Here is a 19,833-nt window from a genome sequence, read left to right as displayed (position 1 = left end):
GGGGGGATAAACACTTAGGAAAAAAATGACGAAAAAAATGGGGGGGGGATAAACACTTGAGAGAAAAATGACGAAAAAAAGGGGGGATAAACAGGAAAAAAATGGGTGATAAACACTTAGAAAAAAAATCTATAAAAAAAAGCAGGGGGGATAAACACTTAGGAAAAAAAATGACAAAAAAAGCAGGGGGGATAAACACTTAGGAAAAAAAAAAGACAAAAAACGGGGGGATAAACAGGAAAAAAATGATGAAAAAACAGGGGAGATGAACACTTAAAAAATAAAATTTGAAAAAAGGGGGGATAAATACTCAAAATGAATATTTAAAAGGTGGATAAATCTTTAAAAAAGGGTGGATAAATACTGATAAAATTAAATTTGAAAAAAGCAGGGGGGATCGACACTTGGATGATAAATCTTTGAAAAAATTGCGGGGAGGGTAAACACTTATAAAATTAGAAGGAAAAAAAAAACTTTTCTTGCTCCAATATTAAATGGCAACCCTCTTACCTTAAAGATCTAGTCAAAAAGCTGTGGAAATGAATGACCAGTGAAATGTCATCATGATTTAGGCTTTTATTTAATTTGGATTTTCAGAAATACAGAGACACCAAATGATGCAAGAGAGACATCTTCAAGTGGGCAACCAAGATACCTCAGGCCTGTTGCGTGCAAGAAAAATAGCAAAAGTTAGAATATATAGACTGGAGATTCAACTTTCTTTTTGTGAGGGTAAGTTTTACCTTGACCAGTCCCAGTCTCCCCTTCAGTGATCTCGGCACACAGAAAGCTGCATCTTGGTGCTAAACAGAGAAAAATTGTACACACAAAAAAGCACAAGTTAGCATATATACAGCCTGGAGAATCAACATGTAGGCTTAGTTTTTTTTTTTTTTTAATGGGAAGTAGTTTTTATCTTGCTGCTAAACAGTGAAAACTTGATTTAACCAAGGCATTTGGGGGTTGCCAACCAATTACAGCATAGAGAAATCTGACAAGAATTTTAATAAACCATCAAGATAAAGAATGAAAATAAGTTAGCGAGTGCTATTTCCCCTTTTCCAGACAAGGCGATTAAATATACAGACTTAGGTTAACAGCTAAGACAAACTCGGGTTGGTTCGCGGGGCGCAATAAGGTCAACTTGATTTCACGTGAGCTGTACTATTTTTGAAAGTTAGATATTTTTTTCTATATAAATTGGATTTAAAATAACTGCATCAAAATCCCTAAATATTCAGTTTTTTTAATAGAACTCAAACAAATGTTTGAGCTTTTTTTTTCTTCATGAGGGAAAATATCTTGTAATAATTTGTTTTTCATTTCAAAAGGAAACAAAATATTTGGGGGAAAATGTTCAATATTAGCGTGCTAAACAATTTTTAAAATAAATGTATTTTTAGATTTTACAATATGCTTTTTTAAATTTAAAAAGTAAAAAATTAATTAAAAAAATAATTATTGATTTAAAATAGGGGAATGAGGTAATATAATATACATGTATAAACTTCATTTAAATTTGATCCTAACAAAAAGTCAGCACTCATGATTTACTTTCTCGGACCGCACAAAATAACAGTGGGCCAGATTTGGCCCGCGGACCACAACTTTGACACCATTGAGCTAGGAGAAAGTTGGCTTAAATGTTGTATACATGATATTTTTTGTAAAAACAGAACAATTACAAATCGGGAACGGGTGTTTAGCAATCAGAATGAAAACGATTACATACAAAACAAAAAGAACCACGTCGTGCCCCTGGATGTCATTCTGGTGTGAACACTTACCCAGGAAACTGTCGGTTGATGGCTTGCATTGTTTGATTAAATTTAAAGTCTTGCTACACGACTCAATAATGGAGAGAAAACGGACTCAATAATGGGGAGAAAACAGAGATCATGCTTTTTTTGTCAAATCGTGACGTTAACACTAATGCTGACTAGTAACATGATGTGGCACAAAGCCAGTCGAGAAAAGAAGCCCATACTTAAATTGTCGACGGTGTGTTAAACCTGGCATTAAACCAAGAGATTTGTTGGCGTTTTGGGCTCTATTAATTGCTGAAAAATCTCCCGATCGCGTGATTAAAAACGCATTTAGGCCAGTGAATTGCTTGACTCCATACCTCGTTGGCGTTCAACATCCGCGTGGGGAAAAAGCGTTCCAAAAGAAAGAGTCACTGCGCATGTCCTCAATTATCTCCTCTACGTCAACAATAGGCGTAACCACGCCGATATTGTCCCGTCACATTGAGGCGTAACCACGCCCATATTACCCCGTCACATTGAAAGAGGAAAAGATGGGGAGTTGCTTACCGCGCTCCTAAGAGGTGGTTTGTCCTCCTACGGTACGGTTTTTGGGGGGTTTGTACGGGGAATCATAATCATTTATAAGGGCAGTTAACGGCAGAGGTTGACAGGTATGATTTTTTAATATTTTTTTCTCAATATGTTTGAATAGCCATCATATTGTATTTAATGTGTCCTCATCTGACTTCACTTCCTGCCGTTAATGACGCTATTATTTCCAAAAACACGATTACTACATCATACGATACAAACACTAGCATCTTCCGGGAAAGGTCCCATAAACAAAGAACACAACGTCGCCCTCTGCTGGTAAATCAAAGGCAGACGCTTCTGTTCCCAGTTAGACTGGGTGGGCGTCTACCACCGCTTATTGCGCAATCATTTGCTGTCAAACCTTTCAGATACTCCAAATCAAAACAGGTGGATTATATTTTCCAAAAACTATCAATATGGTACGTATGTACATATTTTTTTCTCCATCAAAAATATTCCTTCGTCTAAATGGGAGTCACGTCTGTCATTACAATAAGTGTTTTGGATATAGCACATTTTAAACAAATATATATTGGAATATATGGCAAATTATGACTTTGGCAGTGACAATTTAATTTCTGAATCAACATTTACAGTGAATGTTTTCACTATTTAAAGCAATCAAAACAAAGCCCTAATCCAGTATCCGGTTTTGAAAAAAAAATCATAAAACAATTCCCCAACATTCTATTTTCTTTAGTATCTTCATTTAAAATTATGATATATACTATGAGTAATGTGCAAATCTATCACAAATCACATTGTTGAGATCTAAACATGCATCACATCCTGATCAGTGTAAACAATTGACAAGTAGATAACTTTAGACTACATGGCACTAGAGTTCATTCAAGGAGAGGCACAACGTTTGCCACATTTCTAAATCTTTTCTTGCATATATACCTTTAAAAAAAGTAGATGTCAGGGTTGCGCCTCAAAACTTTTGTTACTGTTGTGAACACAGATATGTAGCAGAATCCATATATATACCTCCAACCTAAAAGACAAAAGTAGCAACCTATTTGACTTACAAATGTCACATGATGACAAAAAGGTTTCCTCCCCAAAACATTAATTTTACTGATGCCTCACTCTGAAGAAAACAAACAGAAATGACCACCAAAAGTAAGGGCAGACATTTTCAATTCAAATGGCAGTTCTATTTTAGCCAATCAAACATAGGTATCCCCAATTCTCCCTCTTACCCGTGACATTTTTTAAATACCCGAGTAGGGAAATGTAACACTGTATAACTGATGTCACAAAATCTCTTGTGTTGTCATTTTATTTAATATTATTATCATTATTATTATTATTTTTGGCTTAACCATGATTTGCCCCTCTTATCACAAATCAAAGAAATTTGCATTTTGGATACTTCCAAGAAAAAAAATCTGCAAATAGTCATTTATACTTCTTTTTTAAAACCGCTCAAAGTGCACAGTGATGATGAGGAATCAAAATGATGACAAATCTAAACAGGCAGATTGACAAAAAACTCCATGTGCATTCCTACAAATGAAAGGCTCTTTGGATGAGTGTGTCAGGAAGAAAGAAAAAAAATCTTTGGGTCCAATTGGATTTCAAGCTCAGTTTCCCGAGTAGAGATTGGTGGTGCTGGAGCTCAGGCCTCGGCTCACCCTCAAATTACTGCTTCCTCGAATCTGTGACTACATAAAAAGACTGTTAATACCATATAAAGAGACATCCTTCAACATATAATTTCTCCAATATTTTACAGCAAGTACCACCTCACAAATTAAAATTAAAGGCTAACCTGGAATGGCTCATCTCCCGTCTTATTCAAGTAGTTCAATGAAGCTGCTCGCTTCATGCTGGAAAAAAGAGCAAAAAGTCATGACCTGTCTTGATTTTTTTTCTGTCCCCTCATTCTTACTTGGTACTACGAGGTTCAGGTGGTCCGTTGCCTTGCAGCTTCTTGACCAGCAGTTCGCTGCTGCGGCGTAGGACATCTCGCAGTTTCCCCAGAGAGCCACTGCGTTGGAGACTTCCGCTACCGTCCTGCAGACACACACATAGGCAATCCAACTAACCCATTGGAGACAACCTAAAATCACACTAAATTTACAAATAAAAAATAGAGGATTAAGAGTATGAGTCAAGACATAAAAGTAACATAAAACATGCCATTTGCAGACTAAATATACTGTCATTGTCTCTGTGTAAGTCATTGACATCATTTAAATAAGCTCCATCACCGACAGGAGGTGCTGTATGTACTTTAAAACATTAAAAGTACAACTAAACAGTTCAGATCCGTTTCAACACTAACAATAACATTGAGTGATATTGTTTCACTGCCAATGACAGCAATGAATGTCCCATCAGTAGAATTAACAGAAGTCTTTATATTCAGTTTGCACCAAATATAATTTAGTACATACATTATTATTTTATGAATATAAGGTGATACAAATATGTAGTAGACACTTTAGTTGGTTTACCATTACTCAAAAATATTATATCATATAGTAATAGTATGAATCAGTTGCAGAGATATTTTTAATCCGAGCAATAATTTTAAAAGGCTATCAAATTGGTTGCAGAAAAGTTGGTTTAAGAATTGATTCTATTTAGAATGCAAATTTGACATGAAGATAATTGTTAATACTAATATTTTACTAGTTGTGGACAAACATTTCATGCATTCTGAAAAGTTTTTTTGAGCACCATTTGTCAACATGCAAAAATGCCAACGCAGAGGAGCAAGTTCACAAATGAAACAGAACTTTATTCGGGATACCAACAAGAGTTGATGCAATCATCTTCACAATGCAAATTGGTAAATATGACGCAGAACTACCACTACTGCTACAAGACCTAAATGCGATGATGTTCTTTCACTTTGAGGGGAAATAAGGTCACACGATAGATATATGTCAAGAGTAGACAGTTCAATAAATAAGCATTCCACTAACACAACATTATTGATATTTTAATTAAGTGACGCACGCGCATGGTCAATTCTATAGCTGAGAATAGAATAGAAGCAGAGGTACAGATGCTCTCATTGAAAGGAATGAAGGCAAGTAGAAGAATGAAGCCAGAATGTGAATGCACCACAAGGACAGCCAACGACGACACGCTCGGTTTTAAAATCATTATACATTCACTTAGCAAAATGTGAACTTTCTGAACCAAGTCTTCTTAATGCCGAGGTGTTGAAAAGAGAATATTTCACTGAAGTGACCATGTTTTAGTTTGATCGCTGTGTACGGCAACGTCAATTGCGCCGCGGCTTTTAAATGACAACAATAAGAAAAGGCAATAGTGCGTGTTTGAGACCGTGACGTCTGATTTTCATCTGAAATTGGTCTGCTTTCAAAGGATGCAGCTTCACATCACCTTTTGCAATTTACAAATTCGACGTAGCAGTCAAAAAGTCAAAAGACCGTAATAGCCATTTGAATCTGATCATTCTTTATCCGTTTCTATACTGCTTTCGGAATATTCAGCCAAAAAAATGTGCATAAAAATGTAAACAAAATCATACAAAATGACATAAGCGTTTTTTTTTTTCTTCTGAACCTACACGACAGAACTAAAAAAAAGGCTCCGTACTTCTGGTTGACTCAAATATTTTTGATACATACGTGAAATGTTGTAGTACCATACTGGTTTAGGCATTTGATCTGGACATTTACTGTAGTTCATAACAATGAACATAAAAATATATGTCTGCATATAAAAAAAAATGTGGGTAACTAGAGAACTTGAAAAGTTGAAATAAAAGTGGGAGATATGTGATATAAAGTTAATGATTTAAGAATAAATGAGCGGAAATAAGGCTGGATTCACACTGCAGGAAATGTGGATTTAATGTACTCGTGTCATAAATGTTTGTTTGCGGCATAAATAAAGGAACTTTATTAAAAAAAATAATAATTGAAGCCTTGTCAATACAAGCTTAAAGTCACTATACCTTGCTGTGAAATTAAATGTGTTTAACCATAAGTGAAAAAGTCATTGCGGACTATCTGAACTTTGAACATTCATTTTCATTACTGTTTAATTGCATCTTCTCGTATTTGTGGCATATTCTACATGCAATTCCGGTCGTTACCAGTGCATGCGGCTAGTTTTAAGTTCCCCCTAAGTAGAAAAATGGGCAAATGAGAAAAGTGTGACTTAAAATAGTTTGAGTACTTAGACCTGCAGTGTGAATACAGCTGCCTATACACTTTGTATGCGTAACATACATATAGCTAAAGCAAGTGGAGGGTAAGAAAATGAAGAAAGGGAGGCAGAGGTTGGTTACAAGTGCGCACCTGCACTGTTCTGCTCAATGAGTGAAAGTTTCCAACATAGGGTTAGTGGAAGGATAGGAAGGAAAGTGGCAGAGAGAGGAGACGGAAAACCAGTAGGGGCGAAGACGAGAAGACCAAACGTCCCGGCAGCTCTCGGTCGGACAGCGGACTGATGCGACAGCTGAGGGAAGGGAAGAGGGGCTTTCTCTGCTGGGGAGGGGGGACAACATATATCCTTTAGCTATTGGTTGGAGGAGGGAGAGAGGGGTGGAGGAATAATCTTGATGGCTTAGGCCTGATAAGAGAGAAAGAGAAAAAGAGAGACAAAAAAAAGGGAACAGGTTGTAAAAATGACCAGCTCAGGGTTGGCCTTTCTTCCTCACATTACTCCTACTTCTCTCTAAAAACTCGGCCTGCGCAGTGCTTGTTCTGAACTAGAATTTGGGAAGACATTGCCATTTCATGCACGTTTGTCTGTGTCAAAGTTAATTATAATTATGAAATATCTTGCTGCAGATGATTTGTAAAGTCCTTTGATTACCCATTTTGAAAATTGACATAGTATTAAAACGTGCATAGTGGATGCCCGTATAGTTAAGGTCAATTCTAAATAGAACTATTTTGGTATGGGTGTAAGTGTGCATGGTTGTCCGTCTCCAACTGTCCACCGATTCAGGTTGTCCCCCACCTCTGGCCCGAAGTCAGCTGGGATAGGCTCCAGCACCCCCCACGACCCTAATGAGGATAAAGTGGTTCAGAAAGTGAGATGAGACAATAGTGATACTAACATATTACACTTGCCATATTGTTACTATAATTTGCATATTTTAAACATGCAACCTAAGAAACACGACCTTGCATGCCTCAGTTTTTGGTTGCGGCATGTGGGTGTTTGCAGTCACTGTGACTCCGCAGTTTTTTATTCCTCTCCGGGTCAAAGAAAGAATTTGGCACAGTTTAGCCTCCAAGTAAATGTGCACGTTGCAGAGATAGACCATTAGCGAGCGTCAGCACTGAAAAGGACACTTAAAATTGAGTGTCCATTGACCAGATAGGATTATGAGACATCTTGCAGTAAAGCCTAAACAGGATCAAATTGTCTACTCTAATCCTTCACTTTCCCTGGACACTAATAAACCAAAACATTTGACTAAATTCCAACCCATCTGAGCTTATTGAATAGAGATTTTAAGGGAGAGTACAATCCACTGAATGAGGAAAGGAATTTTGATTGACAGGCTGATTGGTTGTCATGACAACAGTGACGACAAGGTTAGTAAGAAAAGAACAAAAAGCCAAGGTTGAGGACGATGTCATGCAAACAGAAGTGATGGCGAGATAAGAGAAGCCAGAACATGCATTTTATGAAAAAAACATTCAAACAATTACTAAAACATTTGGCCAAAGACCTTTCATCGATGACAAATTCAATTGCATCACTTGTTTTTTTTCCCAAAGTCTCTATCGAGAATGGTTGCTAGGCAAGCCCTTAGGCAAGAAATATGCTTTCCTAGATATGAGTTGCATATTGTACGCATGCCTGCAGCATTGTATTAAAAATGATGGCATTAATGTTATATTGTTGTCAAATTTGTGTCAAAAAACCTCTGAAAAGCAATATGAATTTATTGTGTGCATATCAATCCCTTGTATTTTTAGGCACGGTTGAGTAGTATTTGTATTAAAACATGTGTAGCAAAAGTGATGCCTTCCCTTCATGTCAAAATAACTCACTCAGAGAAACAAACACCAGGTTAATATGGCACCCATGTGAGAGCACACGGTCCATTAGTGTGCTTGGTTTAGTCCTTTGACGAGCATGGCGGCATGCATGTTTAAATTGGCTGGAGCGGTGAAGGGTGAAGCTGCATAGTTTGTAAGTGGCGCAGGCTCGGCAAAGGCACATTTACTGGCACTCATGTAAAATTCACCATGGGGTTTTCTTTTAACTAGGACAAACATTTACAGTTACTCTTAACTGTACAAATTGTCTGAAATGAGAATTGACAGTTAAAAAAGAGGCAAACATTAACCGATTTCTACAGCATTAAAACTGCAAGTTGACTAATCTGCTATGTCTATTTATTATACACTTCATATTTCATGGTTGATATTAAAAAAGATAACTGGGGAGGAAATTAAATCTGTCGGCGAATGCCTTAGTAAATTAACTATTGTGCCTAAGCATGAGCCTGTGCCATCTTTTTTTTCCCCCCAAGTGTTTTCTTCCCTTGCAGAAGCAATGCCAACAGAACCACGACAACGTATTAAAATGAGACAACGGCAAGCAACATAACACAAAATGGTATTCCAAAGCATATGGAGACGCTGTCAGATATACAATATGTCGCCATGCCAAGACACTCAATCAGCTTTATCTTTGTTTTGGTAATAAACCCTCATAGGAAAAAACAAGGCACCAGGGAGCTTATGAACATTATCGTCACCAATTGGTGACAGTTTCTGATTATGTTTAACAAATATCCCAATGAGGCAATTGGTGTGTTAACTCTGCACCAGTCAATACTCCCATAAGACCACCTTGTTCTTCCCTTAAGGTCAACTAGAATGTATGTAACTCAATTCAAGTGGATGTGTACTCACCCCATTCCATTCCACGCCCATACTCACTTCCTCGCCAGTTTCTGAGCCGCTTTCATACTTGACACTGCTCAGGCTCTCTCTGCTCCTCCGCCTATCGCCATCAGCATCCTTCAAGATCTCCACCATACGTGTCTGATGGGCGGGGTCAAAGCCCTGATGGGAAGGACAAAAAGACAAAAACAATTCCATAATCACATTAAGAATAAGTAAACATTAGCCTGGTCACAATGATGGTTGAAGGTGTGAAGCTAGCGACTATTCAGCAGAGACAGTAATGAATTAATAAAAAAATTGGATAGGTATAAGAGTGATATTCAAGGAGAAAGGAGGCGGCTATCACTTACTGTGTTACTCTGGATCCAAAGCAATGTTGAAAGAAAGGGAAGAAATATAGTGAGATTGACTATCCATCCCATTTAGACAAGAACAGGGAGCGATAAGCTGTTTCACAGGTAAGCACATCCCATATTCCCCCCCAAAGAGGCTGACCTGCTTGCGAGATCTCACAGCGCACTCCTCCAGGGTTTCGGCAGCTTCCAGCTTGCCCTGACGGCGGTAGAGAGCCCCAAGGTTCCTCAATGTGGTGTTCACGGTGGGACTGAAAACAGAAAAAGCAGACCATGACTGAAATGTATTTGCAATTTTTTTAACGTTTTGCCAGTGAAACATAAACAATGCGGTTAAAAATGTGTTATTAGATGCTTGAATTTAAAGGTGCTACAATACTAAAAGTCATTTGTACATTAAAATTGCATGCAATTGGTGAAATGACTTGGAAAAGAATTGGACGACACACTAATATTTTATAACACCGCTCCCACTTGAGAAAAAAAAAATAACCCTGCGGATAACAGCTTAATGCTGCATGAAAAACATAAGGGCCACACCTGTTTACTTTGCACGCTTTATACCAGCCTCCATATTCTCCATAAGGCGTGTTATCCCTATGTTTGCCCTGGAAGTAAAAGAAAACAGGTCAATGTGAAAGGGAGGAGCATTGCAAACCAGACCAACAGCATTTTTATGTTTTATGTTTACATATAACAAAGATTTGGCCTAAAGCTGTTTTGGCTGAGTTAGTGTTTTTTTGTTTGTTTTTTTTAACCCATGAAAAAGACCGGATCATTTTACATGGCATTGTTCATTTATGGACTACTTCTAAATGTCACACAGAGGACAAGGGTATCCTGACCTTGCTCATCTCCTCTCTTTCTTCAGCATGCATCCAGATAGGCTTGTTTTCAGCTGTAGACACACACACACGGAATATGTTCGACAAAGTGCGCAATACGACTAGAATACACCACACACAAGATCCCTTGAGGCTTCTCTGAGTCGATGATGAACAAATGATGATTCACTAAACTACCTGAGCACGGAATATTGTCCTTCAAGCAGGGATGAATCTGTTTTACGTTATCTCAGTCTGCTTTTCGACGATTGTAATGTTCACACAGGAGTGAAATTTTAAAGAACTAAGAGATGAAAAAATCATGAGGATGCAGATAACATACACATTTTGCAACCAATTGTGGTTAAATGCAAATACGTGTGTTTATTTAAGGACTATTAAGAGTTGCGTTTAACCTTTCCTTTGATCAAAAACTGAGCAAATTCTTGAAGGTTACCCTCAAAATGACAAGCTTGTCAGAAAAAAATCACTCTCATTTGTTACTGAAAGAGGATTGCAATGTTGCTTGTTTTTAACTGCAGTAAAAGGAGAATGCAATTGTCATAGTTCAGACAAACAAACTTTTTATTTCTCCAAAAGCTGTTTGTTAAGAGTCTTTGAGTCCTTTTGAATGTTGAAGGCATGCACCTGCTTAGAACATCGTCCACTTTTTAATCACCTGTCCATCACTCTTCACTGGTGTGAGATAAATTACAGGTGAACGATGACACATTACTAGAGATGAACAAGAAACAGAAACAGCTCTGATGGGCAATTAAAAGTAAACTACTGCATGATTTTTGCTGCTTTTTTTTCTCTTATTAAATCTTTTTAGTAAGTCAACATTCACGGCATCACGTAATCCTTACCATCCACCGATCCAAACTCTTTCTCATGGGCACGAGTCAGAATTTCTTTGTACAGAATCTCCGCCTGCTTGTATTTTCCTTGTTTGAGAAAGCAGGACGCCTAGTAAACAGAGACATAAATGCAGTTTAGGGAAGAAAAAAACAGAAAAATGGGGCTGATAACCAGCAATTAGCAAGACAGCATAAACCACTTCCACCAGGCACCGTTACTCATGTAAAACGTCATAGTAACTAACACATGGCTTTTATTTCTGTCTTGCAATCACCGCATTGAGGAGCCACATGACTATCGCACAAGGACATTAGTATGAACCCACAAAACCTTTTCTTGACAGGTCACATGGCAATCTTATTATTTTAACTTCCATAAAGGACTACTTGAGAAAGGATTATGTGACATACATACCAAGGCTATTTGTTTAGAACACACATTCAATAAATCTCAGGCAATTAATGGTGTATGTCTCACCAGGTTATTCTTGGTTTTGGCCACATTGGGATCATCCGGGCCCAGCCTACATTCGTAAATCTCCAGGGCACGGCAGTAGTAGTATTCAACTTCCTCGTATTTGCCTTGATTCTGACACAGCAGAGCCAAGTTGTTGAGCTGTTTGGCCACATCTGGATGGTCTTTCCCAAGTACCTGGTGATTGATACATACATTTCGGTCACATGATGATTCATCTACCTCATTACTTTTCTTTGCAATTGACTCCTACAACCCTGAGATGCTTTGATCAGGATCCGGTGGGTGGATTTTATAGCTTTGCGATCAATAAAGATAGATGAAGAATGCTTCCGGGCAAAGGCAGACGCTATGGAGCCTGCTGAGAAATGTCCAATTGTGTTTTTATTTTGTAATTGTATGCCATTAGATTCAAGCTGTGTTCTCGAATTAAACACTGTAACTTCTTTCCCACAGAGACAACAGTCAATATATATTAAAAAAAAGATTCCTTTTTTTGTTAGGGCCCCTGCTTTCGTGTTAAAGCGGTGATGTAGTGCAAGGGCTGTAACTCTACCTTCTCTCTAATCTCTAGAGCCCTCTTGCATAGAGGTTCAGCCTCCTTGTACTTCCCCCTCTTTCCGTACAGCACGGCCAAGTTGTTCAATGTTGCAGCAACCTGCCCAACATATTCAGCAGAAATGAGCAATTCTGTACACTAAAATAACATTTCCACATACTTATGAAGGTATAGCTGCCATGCCAATTCTTACCGCGGGATGATCTTTTCCCAAAGTTTTCTCCCGGATGGACAGGGCATCATTGAGAAGATGTGCCGCTTCTTTGTATTTATTCTGATCCCTGAAAGGTGAAGACGGAGATAGTTCATAATGACAAGTGACACAACTGACAAAAAAACGATAGAACTGTCGTGTGGAGTCATTGCTGACCTATAAACCAAAGCCAGGATATTGAGCATAGTAGCCACATCAGGGTGATCATGCCCAGAGGTTTTTTCCAGATCTTCCAAAGCTTGCTTACAGAGTGGCACAGCAACCTCATACCTCCCTTGAGAAGCATACTGGATGACCAGGTTGTGCAGTGTTCTCAAGCGAGCTGGGATCTCATAGCCTCCCTGTTGGGCTGCAGCCACGGCTGCACTGTTGTGTTGATGTTGCACTATGGGAAGAAAAAAGGCAAAATATGAATTAAGGCCTAATTCTGGAGGGTAATGTCCATTAGCAATGGAAAAGTATTGTCATTGGTCTTACTTCCTTGCCCGTGCTCCTCTTCGTCATTAGGGAAAAGATCATCCAGAGAGTCTTTTGGTGTTTCTCTGTCCTTTTCCTCCTGCTGAGATTTAAAATACATTTTCCTCATCAATGAGAAGACTTGGTGCCTTTGAGGATATTTGACGCCCAGTGAGACTTGGCAACTACTTACAGTAGGGGAAACGTCCTCGTCGTATTTCTTGAGCTGGTTCATGAACTCTAGATGTTTCTTTTCTTCCTCAAGTTGAGCAACACTCTGCTCGCTCTTTTGCAGTTTTTGTTGTGTGTTGGCCAGCTCATCCCGCAACCACTGGTTCTCCTGGCAAAGCCTCCTCACCTGCGCACGAAGTTTCTGCTTCTCGGACTCCACCGCATTTAGGTGGTTGGAAAGGGCCATCATGACCTAAGGATGATAAAAAAACATTCGAAATTGGCATCAAACTAAATTAGGATTAAGACAAGGGTGTTAAAAAATGTCTTACCTGTGCTTCACCAAGTCCAAGCTCAATCATCTCTACTGACTTGCGGAGCAGGTTGGATTTCTCATGAACAAGATTGGCCTCCTCATCCTTTTTCAGGCACTTGATTGTCTCCAAGAGACTATGGAGTATTGAGTTGTGCTCATTTTTGAGCGCTTCCAGACCCTGGATTACCAGTTTGGTGTTGGAGATAATTTCCTCTTGAGAGAGCTTTTCAAGCTTTTCTTCACGGGCATACACCATGGTGGACATCTCTTTGAGTGCTCAGGGAAACCTGTGCACATTACAAAAAAAAGTGGAACATGGTATTACAGAACTGATGTAAAATGAGACATTTTGCTCATTTGACCGACTAGTGATCCTACAGTCCAAACAATGAGTGCATGTTAAGAAATACAACATTGTCCACAGACAACATTTAATAACTGATCTCTTTATTGCTTATTGGAATGAGTGCAAAAGTTGATTAATTGTTATAACAGCATTTACTGTGTATGTAAGTGCCAAGCCAAATCTTGGCATTGCTGCGATGAGGGCGTTAACAGTCCTTTAGTGAGCCAATGGAACAAGTAATTTTCTCAGTCGCATGACTCATTTAGTAACATCACATGCAGAAAGGAGCTGATTGCACTTCCATCTGGGATTCAAGCAGCTGTGAGCATCAATAGGAAAGATAAAAAGCAACTGAATGCTGGAATAATTATACCCTATTATATATTAGCAGGGTACTCCAGGCTCTGATACCTTTCCACTTTATCAATTTCATTGAGAGCGTCGCCATCCACAAAACTAAAGTTAATATCCTAAAATCTGAAACGGCTGCCCTTTTTTTTAAACCACAGACCGCAGGGCCTTGAAATAAAATACTAACCTAGCAAACCCAGTGAAAGCCCTTAAACTGGGTGTGTCACTACTTTGTAATAATTATGGCTTTACCTTAATGTTAGGGATAGCACGTCACATAATCTCAGCTGAGGTCGGCCAACAGTTTTTATTATTATGCTATTACAAAATGGCACCAAATTTAAGATTTTTCACTTCGGGTTCATGAACCTGCTTATTCTAATCTCCTAAAGAATGTATTATGCTTTTTGTGTGACTGGAAATATCTCTTACCTTAATCTCTTACTCTAGGTAGATTATAGTTGGTTAAATGAGTTGTGTGAAGTGATACACAAATGCAGTTATGCAGTTATAGGGCAACAATTGATTTTGGGGAAAAACAGGCCTACAATATTTACTCTCTGCATGAGTGGATAACGTGTGATAAGTCATGTGATTCTAGCTACTGTTCTAAGGACAGACAGGGAAACAAAGACGTTCAAAGCAGTAGAAATAGCAGCTCTCCTTTGGGACGCGTTTTCCTCAGAAAGCAAAAGTTTTTCTTGTTCAAGTCTTTCAAGTGAACCGACAATCGATCAGACCCAATTTAACCTTTAATATCCACTGTGTTTTCAAATCACAAAAATCGAAATCCTCAAGTTTGATCAAACTACCTATGAAGTCACTTCTCCTTGAGAGTGCAACATTTGATGTTGCTTTTATGAGTGTCCTCTCAAGAGCTATTAGATGTTCTTCCCGCAACTCAATACAGTTAGAAATAAGCCGGCCTCAGCATTTCATATAACATAATAATATGCAACACGTCAACATGACACACACTAAGAGGTGTTTGTGTTCTTTGCTCCAGAAGGCCGGAACAGTGCGAATTGTGTAGTTAAATAAATACTTAACTTATGTCCAGTAACAAAAAGGTGAATACTACAATGATTTATCTGGTAAATGGTAAATCTGAGCTTTATGAGTCAGTGATGGAGAATAGCTGATTCAATAATGCCATCTTCCAGCAACAGACAACCACACACAAAATGAACTATGCTCATCCGCAGAGATTCTTCTGGAAACGAGAAAGGACTGCCTGCGAAACACTTTAATGCAAATGAAGGACATTGAGGGTGAGAGTGAGGGAGAGACGAGAGAGTGAGCTGGGGTAGGAAAAAAGGGGAATGGCGCTGGCTGTAGGATGACAGTGACCTTCCTTCATCGCAACAAACAGATTCAGCTAAGGGCGCACATCCAAAGATAGCCCCGCCCAATGGAGGAAGAGTCGCAGAGTGCAGAGGAGCAGGTCGGATGGGGGGAGCAGCCATGGAGACAAGCTCCTCTGCACACTCAGAAACAAGGGAAAAATGATGGAAGCGATGAGACAACAACTGAATAGCAACAAAAGGAGTTTAATATTCCTTCCAGTTTCAATATTGAAACCTATGCAAATCCTATACCATAAATATGTACTTTCTCCTTCTGGAATGGTATTTCACTCGTTACCGCACCACACAGAATAGTGAGATAAGCTTTGCCACAACAAACGGCTGCTGAAATATTGCTCAAATGTCTGCAGAAGTGAGCCTTTGTAAGGTAAATCATTACAAGAAAGCAATACAAAGTTGCTGACAAGGCAAGCATGTCATGTGTTTTTTTTTCTGTTTTGTTATTGTTTTACAGACATGGTGACTTGGGTTTACCAAAGAGCACAGCATATTATGGAATGATAACACCTGTGAGTATAATCTAATGTATCTTTTACAAAAATAAGCAAAACAGTTTTCATAATGAGAAATCCTAAAGCGACGCAAGCAGTCGTTGTATTGACAATTCTTTGTTTTAGTGAAAACAGTGGACAAAGCCTGTGAAGTCTGGTGTATTTTTAATTGTGACCATTTGTTCCATTGACAGTAGATGGGATGACTAAGGCTTGTAATGGAAAATGAATCAAAATGGAACAGGTGCTTCGGTATAACGATGTGATGCTAACACATTTCTAGATCACGATTGCGATTATTTACATCATCATTCACGAATTTCCAGTAAGCAATGTACATAAAAAGCAGTCAGATGACTGAAGTGCTCACCCAGGAGGGCGTGGCAGGATGACCACAAAGGGAATGAGACATAGGTCACTGATTCCAACTGCGTCTTCATTGTAAACAGTGAATGCAGCAGATGCCATCTTGCTACTATGAGCTTTCCCTTATGCAGACTCTGTTTTCATCGGGTTCGTGAACGAAAAATGAACATCTACACAAACTGATATGTACCGCGAAAGCCAATAACAGCTGATTCATAGCCTACATGTCATCAGCTCAAATGTAAGAAAAAATGTAATTGTATCATTTGGATGCATTTGATTTCTCATAGAACTGACATCAAACATATAATGGTCAATTTAAATGACCATCATTACCTGAATATTAGATACTGCTTCTGGTGGACCTTCTGCATTCCAGTGAACGCGATATGACAGTAGGCATAAAATTACAATTCCATGCATTATCGACATGCCACGTTGTCCAGATCCATGACGTAATGAATACTTTATTAAGGATATCGTTCTTCCTTACGTAGCTGTAAAGATCAACGGAGATGTTTTGACCAATGTTAAAAGTAGAGCCTTTAAGGTCGGTTCCGCGTTGTCGTCAGCGACTGTTTAGCTTCGTTAGCATCACCACTCCCTGTTTGCAGCAGATCCGCTGCGTTTAAACCTCATCGGTGGTGGCAAAGCATGCGATCGTGAAAATTATAAGTATATTGACTCAATGTCAAACTGATTATGAAACCCTTTGTGATATAATAGATAGAAATGGAAGGTTCTTACCGACAGCCAGCACCTTCGCCCAGCCCAGCCCCTTTAAATCCAAAATGTCTCCAATAGCGCAAAATTCACCCATCAGCCCGTGCGGCAAAGCAAATCTCAGTGACGTAATGTTTTGTTTTTGTTTCTTGTCATTGCCAAATATTTTTCATATGTAAATGTTGATTAAGATAGAGCATCATGAATAAAACATTGAGAATTTTCAGGCTGGAACACGTGTCTGGTGATTTGAAGTGAAATTAAAACAAAACCATTTAACAAATACATAATTTTGTGACAACATGAGCGGGTAGTGTCACCTAGTGGTAGAGATGGTCGTTAGTATCACGTGACTCTAATGCCACATTTGTGCTAAAATGAAACAGGTCATTTTCTTTACATTCATTCATTATTTGGCGATGGATGTGAAATTGTGTATGAATGGCTAACCCATTACAATACAAAAAAAAATGTTGAAGAAACGTTGATGGGTTTGCCACCTTGACGCCATCAGCATGCGACGGGAAGTGTTCGCACTCACTCACGAAGGACGCAAGGAAAGAAATTGTCATTAACCTCGGGATCAAGGTTTGTTTTGCATTTATTATCACCTCCTATGTATTTGATCTTGATTTTTGAACGTGTAGATTTTTTTATTCTGCTGGATCAATGCGATCTCGTGCTTTTTAGACTGCATATCAGCTTGCCAATTGCAATTTCTTTGCAGCCACGACTAAAGTGATAAGACCTCTAAAGTTAAGATTGACTAAAGATGGCAATATATATTTCCTAAATGAAGGTGATACTATAGAGATCATATGTTACCACAAGTGCGATGTGTACCTAAAAGAGATCTGATTGAACTGAATTAGTCAAATGATTGCAGAGGATCAAATCAATCCAGTATCTAATTGCACTTTATTTTTATCCTGTGCAGCTTTAGGAGGAGTGATGGCGGTGTCTTGTTTGACTCGAGCCCTGCGGTCCCTTTCCCTCTCCCAGTCACCCTTGCTTTCCTCTCAGGTACTATATTTTATTCACATTTCACTAGTGCAAGCAGCTAACTTGCATTTTGTTTTGACAGGTCAAATTGGGTGTGGTGTCGTGTATGCCAGTGTTATTACCATTTTGTGCATCTGGTGCAGCTCCTTTCCGGGGATTCCTTACCACAGCTTCTCTGGAGCAGAACAGAACCTTTTGGAAATACAGAGAAAAGTACTCAATTAGACCAATGGGAATGAAAAAGACTGGCGGAAGAGATCACACGGGTAAGAAAGCGTCGGTGGGCCTGTATTTAGAATGATTATTTTCAAATGGTGGGCTAGATGGTAGCAATTTACACCTGTGTTGTCACTCTACAGGTAGAATTCGAGTACATGGCATCGGTGGCGGCCACAAACAAAAATACCGCTGGGTTGACTTCCAACGTCTGCGCTATGAAGAAGATAGCGAAACGAAAGGGCAGCCCTTTGACGAGAAGATTGTTCTAGTGCGATATGATCCATGCAGGTGAGTTCTATACCTGCTGTTTGGTTTAAGTAGAATGTCTCCATCTCCATTTTCTTTCCAGATCAGCTGACATTGCCCTGGTGGCTGGCGGCAATCGAAAAAGATGGATCATTGCGACAGAAAACATGCAGGAGGGTGACATCATTAAAACATCACCCATCATTGGACGCATGGCAGGTATGAGAAGTATTTTAGCAGTGGAAATAGAGCACTACCAACACATTGACATGTTTTACAGTGTCAGCAAATGAGGGAGACTCTTATCCCCTCGGAGCACTTCCCGTGGGCACCCTGATAAACAATCTGGAGGTTCAACCTGGGAAAGGAGCAGAGTACATTCGAGCTGCAGGTAAATTACTATGAACAATTTTCACTTTTAAAGCACATAATGGATGTGATTCCTAAAGGTAACCACTTCACTATGTTCTCAGGCACATGTGGTATTCTCCTCCGTAAAGTGAATGGAACAGCCATTGTTCAGCTTCCATCAAAGCGGCAGGTTCAGGTAAGCTAACATGTGGAATGATAATAACTCTAAATGTCAACAGCTAATAAGTGTTTTTCATATTTACCCACACAGGTACTGGAGACATGCATGGTAACAGTAGGCCGTGTTTCCAACGTGGATCACAACAAAAGGATCATTGGGAAGGCGGGCCGCAATCGCTGGCTCGGAATCCGCCCATCTAGCGGCTTGTGGCAGAGGAAGGGAGGCTGGGCCGGACGAAAGATTAAACCGCTGCCGCCGATGAAGAGTTTTGTCAACCTGCCTTCCATCTCGGCTAACTAAATGATGACAGACATATGCTTGGAATAAAACAATGGTTGTAATAAAACAATGCTTGTTTGTACAGAAGATTAAAAATTTTATTAAACACAACTGCCTGTGAGAGCATGGAAAGAAAATAAAACAATATAAAAATTCAAAACATATTTACAACTATAGTAAAACATGCAGAGTAACCCATATTCTTTTTTTTTAGTGGTAAATTTAAAAATACTGTTACGTCCGTTAAAATAGGGTTTGTGCAAAGACACTGGGTGGCATCTAAAGCGGTGGGACCAAGGAAATGGTGTGCTGCCGTCTTACCAGTTGGATCGCGTCATGTTAAATTTAGGATGGTTGTCAAAATTGTGCAGCCTCTCATTGGTCCTGCACCTTATAAAAACACCCCCATGCTACGGCGAGATTTAGAGCAAAGCTGGACTTTGTCGAATACATCAGAACACTTGACACTTATGCC

General features: G+C 39.1%; 2 protein-coding genes and 1 long non-coding RNA gene across 15 annotated transcripts; 1 reads left to right on the top strand and 2 right to left on the bottom strand.

The window, feature by feature from the left end:
- Positions 1-556: 556 nt before the first annotated feature.
- On the bottom strand, positions 557-2,243 carry LOC144205578 (uncharacterized). 2 transcript variants are annotated; one of them, XR_013328131.1, is made up of 3 exons: positions 2,126-2,243; positions 744-803; positions 557-662 (listed from the first exon to the last, which is right to left on the bottom strand). It is a non-coding gene; the product is annotated as an uncharacterized LOC144205578 (long non-coding RNA). The 2 variants fall into 2 exon arrangements; XR_013328130.1 differs by lacking the exon at positions 2,126-2,243 and adding an exon at positions 1,788-2,118.
- A 648-nt stretch (positions 2,244-2,891) lies between these two features.
- klc1b (kinesin light chain 1b) lies at positions 2,892-17,260 on the bottom strand. 11 transcript variants are annotated; one of them, XM_077730004.1, is made up of 17 exons: positions 17,105-17,260; positions 13,453-13,723; positions 13,143-13,373; positions 12,971-13,052; positions 12,650-12,878; positions 12,473-12,560; positions 12,277-12,378; positions 11,724-11,897; positions 11,255-11,354; positions 10,407-10,459; positions 10,102-10,169; positions 9,704-9,812; positions 9,559-9,567; positions 9,215-9,367; positions 4,240-4,364; positions 4,120-4,177; positions 2,892-4,012 (listed from the first exon to the last, which is right to left on the bottom strand). In XM_077730004.1, the coding sequence occupies exons 2-17, from the start codon at positions 13,699-13,701 to the stop codon at positions 3,932-3,934; spliced, it is 1,911 nt and encodes a 636-aa protein (XP_077586130.1). In that variant the 5' UTR covers positions 13,702-13,723; positions 17,105-17,260; the 3' UTR covers positions 2,892-3,931. The 11 variants fall into 11 exon arrangements, with proteins under 11 accessions (XP_077586130.1, XP_077586135.1, XP_077586132.1 ...); XM_077730009.1 differs by having other exon boundaries at positions 9,242-9,367; XM_077730006.1 differs by having other exon boundaries at positions 12,971-13,049.
- A 212-nt stretch (positions 17,261-17,472) lies between these two features.
- mrpl2 (mitochondrial ribosomal protein L2) lies at positions 17,473-19,469 on the top strand. Of its 2 annotated transcripts, none has more exons than XM_077730016.1 (8): positions 17,473-17,668; positions 18,024-18,103; positions 18,165-18,348; positions 18,442-18,589; positions 18,651-18,766; positions 18,828-18,938; positions 19,021-19,094; positions 19,170-19,469. In XM_077730016.1, exons 2-8 carry the CDS (start codon positions 18,032-18,034, stop codon positions 19,377-19,379), a joined length of 915 nt encoding a protein of 304 aa, XP_077586142.1. In that variant the 5' UTR covers positions 17,473-17,668; positions 18,024-18,031; the 3' UTR covers positions 19,380-19,469. The 2 variants fall into 2 exon arrangements, with proteins under 2 accessions (XP_077586142.1, XP_077586141.1); XM_077730015.1 differs by having other exon boundaries at positions 17,477-17,668; positions 18,018-18,103.
- The last annotated feature ends 364 nt before the right edge of the window (positions 19,470-19,833 follow it).

The sequence above is a fragment of the Stigmatopora nigra genome, chromosome 12 (assembly GCF_051989575.1).
Source record: "Stigmatopora nigra isolate UIUO_SnigA chromosome 12, RoL_Snig_1.1, whole genome shotgun sequence".
Taxonomy (NCBI): domain Eukaryota; kingdom Metazoa; phylum Chordata; class Actinopteri; order Syngnathiformes; family Syngnathidae; genus Stigmatopora; species Stigmatopora nigra.
The sequence above is the reverse complement of the archived record's forward strand: the minus strand, read 5'-3'. Positions and strand labels throughout refer to the sequence as shown.